We start from the raw sequence: 11,624 nt of genomic DNA on the forward strand, positions 1-11,624 counted from the left end.
GAGCTTTTATTATGCCACAGTCGACCGCTTCCGCTGCTTCCGGTTGTGCGTATGTGGGGTAAAGCAGCGGAGCTTTTATTAGGCCACAGTCGACCGTTTCCGCTCCTTCCGGTCGTGCGTATGTGGGGTAAAGCAGCGGAGCTTTTATTATGCTACAGTCGACCGCTTCCGCTCCATCCGGTCGTGCGTATGTGGGCGGGAAAAAAGCAGCGCTGTTTTAACACCGTTCTAGTGGTTTTTGGATATTTTAATAAAAAAATCCTACATATTGTGCCTTTAAGTCTCTTGCTTGTCTGATATTTCTCCATTCACACTTTATTTTAAAATGCACAAATAAGTGAAATGTTAAGTAACAACATATTTTTAGGGTTAGTGTTTGGTTTAATGTTAACTGCTTGTAATTAGGCATTATTACTACAGGAAATACATGTAACGTGTAACAACGCCAAATCATTATGTCTTCTCATAGATTCAGAAGCTATCTCAACAATTTCTAAAAGTACGCCTAAATAAACGTCTAATAATAATAACAATAATAATAATAAACATAACTCAATGACACTGTAAAACTCAATGACTATGTAAAAAAATATGTTTGCTTACTTGCCAAAATACGTAAGTCTGTCATCTAAAGTCTGAGATTTCAATACTTTTGAATTATATATTACTCATACAGTTCTTCCCAAACCACCATTACATTAATTGTGTAGCTCTGTGCATGTTATCTTCGACGTGTAACGTTAAAGTAGTGTTTTGTTAAAGCAAGAAGCCGTGGTTTACAGTGAATTTATAACAGCTAAGGCACGACGCGAAGCTGAGAAAATAAAACGGTTATTCCATATACTTAGTAAGGTTTCACAGAATAAAACAGAGCAAATAAAGTATAATAATATTAATAAAAACAGTATTCTTCCACCAAACAATGTAGCTCCTCAGAAACAGTTGTGGTTGCAACAAAGTGGTTGCCGAGCAACAGACAAACGTAAACAAAGGTGTGTGTTTGTAGAGTAATTTACAACAGCTTCGAACGCGGCTCAGCCAATCAGAATCAAGCACCGGAACTCTCCGTTTTATAATTACCGTTATTAACGGTCAGACAGACGTCGTCAGCCTCTCCGCGGATCTGAAGTGTGAGCTCCTGATGTTGACTGGAAGTCGGCAGATCTTGCTTCAAGTCGCTCTCATTCAGAAAGATCAGAGTTACTGAGAAACTGGTCTGTAACTGATTATCGCCCATGATTGAATCCAGCAGTCATGGTAGGCCGGAGAAGCTCTCATATCCTTCTGTATAAACCTTTAGACAGAGTTTGTGAACAAGTTTAGACGAGAGGAGGCTCTAAAGCGGCCTTGACGCCAGAGGGCGGGGTTACTGACAGACAGCGACGGCGGGAAGGATTCTGACAAAACAATAAATAAAATAAGAATAGGTAAATAAATTCGCTTCAGTATCTCAAACAAACAATTACATCCTACTACAGCACCCATATAACGTTAACCATATTGTTTGATACAATAACAGATCACTACGTCAAGTAGCCTGTTTGTTATTTCTACACATTGTTTTAGTGCAGCTTAGATCAGAAAACACATGTTGACATATTGGCATATAAAGTGAGTGTGGTGGTAAAAATGTCCGTGTAACGGGACCGTAAAATAATTATTTTACATCATGTAAGTGTTCTGGACCCGTAAGTAATAATATCGAAATGTTAATTGTTGCTTGTAGGCTATAACAGGTTAAAAGTTAATTTGTGGTTTAGTCTAATCACGCATTAGGCTAACTCTTTTTTCTTAATGTGTTTAACAGTATGCAAATATTACGTTATTATGTCCTAACAAATAAAATATTCTCAAAAATAAAAATATATAATAAAATGTAAGACAAATGTGACTAACTAATGAAAAGTGGTTTGTAAGTCAAAAATGCTCTAATATCGCTGATAATTGAAGGACTAATCGAGCTGGGTAAAATGGGTCTATTAATTCAGTAAACATCCGTGTAATAGTGCTAATACTCGTGGTTATGAATGGCTGCAGTGTTTAAATGGTAAGATTAAACAAGCTACAGTCTTTACAGGGGCCGCAGTCATGTTGTAATGTGGATGAACAGCGCCATCTAGTAGAAATACAAAAAAATAAGAAAACTGGTCCAAGACAAGTGTATGCTGCCGAGTTTTTGTTGGTAGGCCTCTTGTCTAACTGATCATTTTGACTGAGTAAACTTCGAAAGTGGAAGGAAATATTTGATTACAGAGAACGTGAATAAGTCGACAACTTTGTCAACAAACTTTGTTTTCTGTGAGATTACACAGGACTAAAATTTAACAAGAGAAGGCAACATCACAGGCATGTCAGGTTTTACTTATTCAGTGACTTCATGGCGAATGCTGACAATATCATGATGGTAATCTAATGGGACTCTCTTCCAGCCATGTATCACAATCAAGGATCACACACACACTGACACACACACTCACACTCACTCGCTCACTCACACACACACACACACACACACACACACACACACACACACACACTCACACACACACATAGACACACACACGCACGCACACACACACACACATACACTAACACACATACACACACACGCGCGCACATACACACACACACACACACACACAGATAGACACACACACTCACACACGCACGCACACACACATACACACGCGCACACATACACTCACACACACACTAGAAAATAGTAGTCTCAGGTTACTTAATCACATTTTTTATTTACTTGTATTTGCATTTCCAAAATGTGATTCCACACAACTATAGCTTTCGGCTAAAATAGTTGTAGCTACATTTGTATGCACTCGAAGAAAAATCTAGATTTTATATTAGCTAATTCGTGGAGTTATTATTTAATAGCCTAACTCTATATTTAGATTACAGAATGGCATTAAATCGTATAGGTTATTGAGTGACTTTCGCTTATGTAACAGCTGGTTAAACTGGTCCCATTGCAGTGCTGTAAGACTCGCCATTCCCCAATACTGAACTCGTTAGCGAACTCGTTAATTCCATAGAACTCTATTGGTAGTGACGGAACTTCTGACCATAGTTTCTTTTGAGAAACGCACCCCAGATCAGCTCGTGTGTGTGTTTAATGGCAAGTGAACACACCAACACGTTAACTGTAACAAACTGTCACAAAAAAGGGTGAACTCTTCTGAAATAGCACTGTTCTTTCACATGGTTATCGGATCCTCTCGCGCTGCGCAGGAATTCTCAGCCAACGCTATAGAAACACTGGTTTTGCTGTCAGGGTTGTTAAAAACTTTGACCAGTTTTTATGTTTGTTTTGTATTTTGTTTTTTTAATTTCAGTTTCGTTTGAGTTAGTGTTAATGGCGCGTAGTTTTGATTTCGATTTTATCTTTCGAAAGTCATTAGCCTACTTTTAGCTTGCATTTATTTTTATTTTTATTTTTCATATCATGGTAAGAGCCTTGATGTTCGTAAATGTGTATTTGACAAAGGTGGAATTGCCTAAATGATCAAAAGATAAGACAATCTAACAACAACAAAACAGGTTGTTTTATTTTTCATAATGGTTTCACTTTGCACATGTGGTTATAATTACGTTTTTATTCACAAACCATGAAAAACAAAACAAAACAAAAAACATATTTAGGATTTACTTCATTCAGAAATTGTTAGTAGCCTACATTTTACAAATAATTATAAAGAAACGACAATACATCAAACGTGACATTTTAAGTAGAGATACTAAATTGTATTTTCTCGTAAAACGTATTTAAATAAAGTTGGTTTCATTTATTTAAAAAAATAATAATTCTATTCTATTCTAACCTGTGGCCTGGTGTAGCGCTGTATCCGCGGCGAAGTCCGAATGCTTTGCGAATCGGTTCGTTTGAATCATTAAAAGAACCGGTTCAAAAGAACGACTCGCCTGCGAATCGGACATGACTCGTAAGATCCATGGCGCGCAATGTCTGTCTGAGAAATACCAGACCGAGTCCCTCGGCCCAATCCGTGCAGTAAAGACTTCACAGCGCATTTCTCTCTCGGTGAAGCCAAACCCGTTCCCCGGCTCTCTCAGACAACCCAATGCAAATGATGTCTGTCTCGCAGTCCTAATGAAATGAAGAGGACACGGGCTTTATACGCGACAGAAGAGTGTGCTGTCTACAAGGTATGGCTTTTATACTCGTCGTTCACAATTTATTACTTTTATTAAATGACGCGCTATCTCCCATTTTAATGGCGAAGACCATACGGACTTGCTTTTTGACAGCTTTACAGATAAATATCGCGCAATATTAATGCCGCCCAATGTGTTATTTCAGACATTTCATGCTGTGTATTTCGATTCAGAGTGAACATAGTCATGAGTTGGGCTTGTCCTCTAAACTAAGGTGTCATTTTATTATTTTGAGTCGTAAGAAATACATTTTTATCGGTTTTTTAAATTTTGCATTGATACTATATGCTAATAAAGTCCATCATATCAAGCTGATAATTAAGTTAGCCCATTTATTATCCTATTTCCTACTGTTTCTGCATCTGGATTTGTGAATGTGGAATCAGGAAAATGCTCTTGATCTCGGTCACTGTCCACACTATTTCAGCACTAAGGCGCTGTCCACAAGCACCAGATCAATGAATGGACATTTACTGATCAATAAACCTGCTGTCATATTAACAATGCATGCTTTATAGACGCTTTCAGATGTCAGGCACACTGGAGTATGCCAGTAAAAGGACTGCTTTTCGTTTTGTCTCTGTAGACTGAACCCTGTCGACATTCTCCAAGAAATCTCGAGGCTGGTCAGTGGTTTGATTCCTGTCCTATTCACAGTAAAGTGCAACAGTAGGGCACTGCAAGTAAATATCTCATCCCCATTATGACCTTAAGAGTTGTTAAGTGATGATATATGCTTCTGTTTGTGTTCATTTGTACAAATTTGGGTAGTGCAATGGCTGAATTACTAATAAGGAACCTCACTACCCATAATCCATGAAGAGAGATCCACCAATCAGAGATGTTACTGTGGGAGTGGAAATCCTGCAAAAGAGCTCAGCAGTGATTGTCCACTCCCATGGTAAAAATACACTTTAGCATTCTTAAAATTAGTATTCTGTTGAGCATAAAAGAATATTTGTAAGAATGTAACCAAAGAACTGATGTTAGCCATTGACTTAGTATTTTTTTATATATATATATACAGGTGCATCTCAATGAATTAGAATGTCGTGGAATACTTTTGGAAGAATTAAGCACACTTCTTTAACAAGAGGTAAAAACTACATTTTTGGAATAAACTTGCAATAAATATCCTTTTTGATTCAGTTACATAATTCACAATGCTTCGTGAGATCAGTAGTTCATTACTTCAGATTTACATTTTTAAATCATATGGTCTAATGTTGCAAAGAACTTTTTATTGAAGAATTTTTTTGAAATTCATGTGAAGAAAATGATTGGATAACCAGAGCTGAGTAGTAACTGATTACATGTGATCTGGCTCTTACAAAAAGCAAGTACTTGTAATTTGATTCTATTGCATTTTAAAATACTCATAATCAGATTAGTTACTTTTTATGGATTACATGATTACATATTATTCACACAATGGCAGCAATTTACTTATAATTGTTTGATTTTTTCTCTTTTAAAGTTTCCTTACAAAAAATCATACTGTGTGTTGTACTATTTAGATTTGAAAAGCTTAATGTTAAATGCATTTTATGATATCAAAGAATGAAATATATTTTCTTTCTTTGTGCTTTTTTATATCAATGTGGTACATTTTATGGTATGTTTAAAACAAGTTATAGGTAAAAGTCATGTAAAATTAATCTAAAAAGTAGTCAGAATGCACCTAAAATGAGTAACCCAGATTACATTGCTAACTACAATTTTCATAAAGTAATCTGTAATGGACTAACATTTGTAAGTAATCTGGATTAAGGGTCAAACTTAAAAAATATATAAAATATAAAAATGGGGCAGCCACTGTTGCACTTTATACACTTTAAATGTGATGCATTTGTTAGAGTATGAATGTAGGATATTAGAATATGCTGTTGGTTTTATTGCAGGGCTGTTTTATTGACGTTCATAAGAAGACATGAGGAAGTGCAGCCCATGGATGTTTCTGCCTGTAATGTTTTCTTTCTTCACAGCTGCTGGTCTCTGGGTTGTGTGAGTATCCGACGCCTGCTTTGTCTGTTTCCAGGTCAATGATTTAAGATCAATGTTATATCATTTCATTCTAAACAGGTATTTCATTGCTGTAGAGGATGAGAAAATCACCCCACTCAGTGCAGAGTACAAGTAAGGACATATCCCTATCGCAAGCCAATTATTTAATCTAAGTAATCAATATTTATGCCTCCTTCAAACTGATTTTCATAGGAGGTCAGAATCAAAATCTCCTCCATATATCAGGTAAATCTGTATGAATGTTATTATGAATTGCACGATTTGTTTAGAGGTTGATAAATGTTCTTATGCGCTGTCTTTGCTGTTTAGCATCGCAGGCAATGCCCCACCTGCCAGCTGTGTATTCAGTCAAGTCATGAACATGGCAGCCTTTGTAGGTATGAATGGTGCTCAGATCCTATCAGAGGACTTGGTCTTATAAACAGAACGAGCTAAGAGCTAACGACTAATATAATCATTACTTCATATGGACTGAAATTGTAGCCTGATGCAATTCTTGCACTGTCCACCAACATCATATGAACATCAGTTTAGTTAGGAATAGTTCACCAAAACAACAAACATTTCTGAAAACGTACTCAGACCATTCAAGATGTAGATGAGTTTGTTTCTTCATCAGATGGATGCTCTGCAGTGAATGGGTGCCGTCAGAATGAGAGTCCAAACAGCTGATAAAAACATCGCAATAATCCACACCACTCCAGTCCATCAGTTAATGTCTTGAGAAGACGAAAGCTGTGTGTTTGTAAGAAACAAATCAAACTTTAAACTGTCACTTCTGGCTAAAATACGAGTCCGTAATCCATAATAACGCTTCCTCCAGTGAAAAAGTCCATCATCTGTTGTCTCTCACATCAAAATCCAGCCACATATTAGAGCTGTTTTGGACTGTTTTCTTTTGTAAACAGTACTTGATCTGTGCAGATTTCTCTCGATTCAGACCAGGGGTCTGTTCTTTGTACGTCGCTAACTCAGATTTGGCATGATCTTGGATTGTTTGGTTCTTCGAAGCTCATCCCAGACTTGCTGTCAACAGGTCCGTGAGCTTAAACCTGCTCGGGAGCAGCTTATTTCATGTAAACAGGATTAGATGGCATCTTTGTAAGCAGAACTGATACTTAAAATCTGTCCCAGCCACTGCTGCTTTATTAGAAGAGTACCCTACTGATCCAGGGACAGTAATTTACAATAATAATCATTTAAAAATTAATACAAAAAATATTATAATGTTGTGTAGTCATCATCGATAACACTATAGACACAGCCAGGTTTACTCATTGAAAAATGTATTCGTGATGAAATAACTCTATAATTGTATTGGAGTCTTACACACATGCTGTACAGTTAATCTGAGCCATGCATTAATGTGAGTGCTGACAGATATTATGGAAGTGGCTTGCTGGAGCACAGGAGACGCAGATACTAAAGCAACTTTAATTAATGCTGTCACGTAACAAATCTGCTTCAAAGATAAAATTAAATGAATTGCTAATTACAACACTGAAATAAAAATGTAAAGCCTGTACAAATACTAGAAATCATGAATATAAATAATTGGGAATCACGTTAAAAAAATAAAAAGAGCACATTTCATTTATCTATTACTACATTTATGTAGTTTTGTTCGCTTGGCTGTTTCCAGAAATGTGTCAAGTTTTTCCATCAGGTGTCTTTTTTAATTATATGATGTCCTTGCGTTGCTGTATTGCCGCCAGCCAATCGCTGCATTGCTGACTGTGTTGCCAATTTAACAATTTTGTAGCTAGATTTAGCGACTTCCCCACCCCTTTTGAGTCTTTTTAAAAAAAGTTTAGGGACAAATATAGCAACTTCTTGGACAAACCTTATCGAAGTTCTCATCTTGCCCACTGATCTATATTCATCTTTATATAGATCACTGAATTTGCCATTGTGATGTCATCTAGTGACATTTAGCTACAGTTTTAGCTACTTTCAATTGAGAGCAGTTGGCAACACTGATTGCTGATCGTGGTCTCGAGTATCGATACATCTGCCCTTTACGGGGAACACGAGAACGCGCACTAATCTTAGACAACTTAATCCAGATATTTGAATCAAAGCCGCAAATTCGTTTGAAGAACCAAATTAGCCAGAGATCAGTTATCACGATTAGAAGATCTGGCATCTTTCAAATCATCTCGGATGTATTCAGCGAGGTACGAGGAACGGGCCCCATGATGACAGTTCTCTGGAGGAAGCAATGTTATGAATAGAAGACATGTATTTTAGTTGGAAGCAACAGTTTGAAGTTAAAAACACAGTAATGGTGGGTTTGTTTCTTACAAACACACAGCTTTCATCTTCTCAAGACATTAACTGATGGACTGGAGTGGTGTGGATTATTGTGATGTTTTTATCAGCTGTTTGGACTCTCATTCTGACGGCACCCATTCACTGCAGAGCATCCATCGCTGAGCAAGTGATGCAATTTCTCCAAATCTGATGACGAAACAAACTCATCTACATCTTAGAATGAATGTAGAATTGTTTGCAATAAATGTTCATGGTCTCTTGGGCTCCAGGCTTTATTCTGGGAGTGCTGCGATATCTGCAGCTGAAGCCGAGAGTGCATAAACCCTGGCTCAACATCGGCAGTCTGGTGGCTTTGTCTCTTGCCTGCTTTGGTATGACTTTAGTTGGGAATTTCCAGGTATGATTTATTTTTTTGTTTTGCAAACACAATATTGAATCACTTATTAACAGATTAACAAAGATATTCTTTCATGCCAAAATGAAACATTTCTACACATTTAAATGTTTTTTTTTCATAATATGTACTGTAGAATTCTGCATTACTTTTTAAGTGATCTATTTTCACCTTAACACCTCGGTTGTTTTGCTGATCTAGCTGTCCAACGATGAGGAGCTGCACAACATTGGCACGTCCATGACCTTTGGCCTAGGAACACTGTTCTGCTGGGTCCAGTCTTTCATGACCCTAAAGGTCAACCTGAGGAATGAAGGCAGGCGAGCAGGAATCCCTCGCTTCCTGTTGTCCGGAGCTGTAACTTCCTGCATGCTGCTTTGTATCCTTTTTCCTTCCACTGTAACCTCACGTACGTAAAACAATATACACGAGCACTGACACTGTCGACTGTGCAGAAAAAAATGAATCTAGCTCCAAGTAAATGATAGGGCTGGGTGATAACGCCAGAACGTCTCGGTTTCTGATGATATGCATTATACGTCTAGCTCTGAAATATCTAAATATGTCATTTCAAACAAACCCACTGTTGTCAGAGATCCAAAATTGTTTAAAAAATGTATAACATTCAAAATTTAGAAAAAGGTATTTCACCATTTGAACAAAGCAGCATGAAAAAAATTATTTCCATTTTATATACACACCCCTTGCAAAAAATAAGTGTACTTTTATTTTTGTAAAAACGGTTCTTGCATGTACGTGTATTGCATGCAACTAACCCCACACTAAACCCGAATTCAAACCCTAATGCTATTGTAAGTAACAAAATCAAGTGTAACCTACGTTTCATAACACACTTTTAAAAAGTGCACTTTGTAATAATGTGAAATTAAACATTTTACTTTAAAGCAATTATTTTAATATTTGGTCATACTTTAATTTTAAGTGCTGACTAACATACTAAAGCGCATGTAAAAAGCACTTGATTATAATTTTAAATGTAGTGTTATTCAATATTACGTTAAAAGTTAATATATTTTAAAGGTACTAAATTGCAACATGATCACTACAAATGTGTAGCAAATATATATTACAAATATATTTAAATATTTAGACATGCAAGTTTAAAAAAAATTATATTAAAATATTTTAGTTTTCCATAAATGCTTGTCAGTACATTCAGCAGTTCACTTGAACATTTATACTATTTTAAAGACCATAGAAGTAATTATGAAATTACATATAAAGATGTACTTAAGTCCTACTTAAGTGGGTCAAAAAGCAAAGCTAATTTCACACTCTAAAAAATGCTGGGTTAAATACAACCCAGTGCTGGGTAAAATAGGGACAAACCCAGCAATTGGGTTGTTTTGACCCAGCAGTTGGGTTACTTACCCAGAAGGATGGGTTAAACATTTAACCCAACCGCTGGGTCAAAACAGCCCAATTGCTGGGTTTGCCCCTATTTTACCCAGCACTGGGTTGTATTTAACCCAGCATTTTTTAGAGTGCATTTAATATGAATTTAAACTACAATACATTTTCATTTAACAGCAACATGTAATTAAGTGTCCGAAAACATTACGTTCAGTTTGCACTGAACAGTATATTCTTTTGAAAGTATATTATTTCCATAATAAAAAAAGCTTAAGTGTACTTGTTTCTCACTAAGCTAGGAAGCCCATTTCTGACACTAAGTAAAAAAAGTCAATTGAAACTTTTTATTTAAATTCAGTTTTTCTTAGAACTGCATATTTATATCATGTTATTCTGACTTTATAACTCACAATTGCGTGATTACACCACAAAATTCCTAGAACAAAATAAGTGAGAATTGTGAAATAAAACATTGCAATTACCTTTTTTATTTTTATTCAGAGGCAAAAACAAGCTTCCATACAAAGATATCCGTGAACATTTCTAAGTGATGACAGAAAAGAATCGCTGAATCAGACAATCTGACCCGATTCACAGAAATGAATCAGATTTCACCCTGCTTAAGCTGGTTTAGTTGGTACACTATCATCTTATCCATCAAAACAGAAAAGCTAACCACCTTAGGCAGGTTTAAGTTATTGTTGCTGTCAATGTTGCTCGATCACCAGATTATTGTGAATATACAGTATCCCAGGTAAAAAATAAAAATAAAAAAGTACACTTCCATAATGTACTTAAAGTGCTCTATTTTCACACACACTAATTTTGTACTTAACATACTAAAAATTATACTTTAGTACTTCTTAATTACATCTAAGTGTACTCAACTGTGCTATTTTGGGACACCATGAAAATGAACTAAAATGTGCTTTTAACATACTATCTCCGTATTTCAAAAATGTATTTAGTCACCGCTTGTAGTACACTTGAGTGTATGAAAGATGGGTTCAAGTGTACTACAAGAGGTAACTAAAAACATTTTTAAATACAGAGATAGTATGTTAAAGGGATAGTTCACCCAAAAATGAAAACGTGATGTTTATCTGCTTACCCCCAGGGCATCCAAGATGTAGGTGACTTTGTTTCTTCAGTAGAACACAAACGAAGATTTTTAACTCAAACCGTTGCAGTCTGTCAGTCCTATAATGGCAGTGGATGGGAATCACGGCTTTGAGAGTCAAAAAAAACATACACAAACAAAACCAAATTAAACCCTGCGGCTCGTGACGATACATTGATCTGTAAAGACACGAAACGATCGGTCTGTGCAAGAAACTGAACAGTATTTATATCGTTTTTTACCTCTGAT

The 11,624-nt window shown here is 36.2% G+C and overlaps 2 protein-coding genes across 4 annotated transcripts in view; one reads left to right on the plus strand and one right to left on the minus strand.

Annotated features, from left to right (window-relative positions):
* carm1l (coactivator-associated arginine methyltransferase 1, like) overlaps nucleotides 1-1,351 on the minus strand; it is a 29,722-nt gene extending 28,371 nt beyond the window's left edge. The window contains exon 1 of the mRNA XM_016504957.1: nucleotides 1,081-1,351. Within this exon, the coding sequence (XP_016360443.1) occupies nucleotides 1,081-1,237 (157 nt within the window). The 5' untranslated portion in view covers nucleotides 1,238-1,351. The remainder of the gene's footprint in view (nucleotides 1-1,080) is intronic.
* Nucleotides 1-11,624, plus strand: part of tmem150c (transmembrane protein 150C) — a 13,360-nt gene that overhangs the window by 679 nt on the left and 1,057 nt on the right. The window contains exons 1-8 of one of the 3 annotated variants that reach the window (XM_016504954.1): nucleotides 3,948-4,179; nucleotides 4,775-4,814; nucleotides 6,090-6,192; nucleotides 6,271-6,324; nucleotides 6,406-6,438; nucleotides 6,523-6,590; nucleotides 8,757-8,884; nucleotides 9,083-9,260. In XM_016504954.1, the coding sequence (XP_016360440.1) occupies nucleotides 6,119-6,192; nucleotides 6,271-6,324; nucleotides 6,406-6,438; nucleotides 6,523-6,590; nucleotides 8,757-8,884; nucleotides 9,083-9,260 (535 nt within the window). In that variant the 5' untranslated portion in view covers nucleotides 3,948-4,179; nucleotides 4,775-4,814; nucleotides 6,090-6,118. Of the gene's footprint in view, nucleotides 1-3,947; nucleotides 4,180-4,774; nucleotides 4,815-5,889; nucleotides 6,193-6,270; nucleotides 6,325-6,405; nucleotides 6,439-6,522; nucleotides 6,591-8,756; nucleotides 8,885-9,082; nucleotides 9,261-11,624 lie in introns of those variants that run through there. The other 2 variants (XM_016504955.1, XM_016504956.1) reach the window with 2 other exon arrangements.

This window comes from Sinocyclocheilus anshuiensis, unplaced genomic scaffold (genome assembly GCF_001515605.1).
Source record: "Sinocyclocheilus anshuiensis isolate Anshui unplaced genomic scaffold, SAMN03320099.WGS_v1.1 scaffold210, whole genome shotgun sequence".
In the NCBI taxonomy this organism is placed as follows: Eukaryota; Metazoa; Chordata; class Actinopteri; order Cypriniformes; family Cyprinidae; genus Sinocyclocheilus; species Sinocyclocheilus anshuiensis.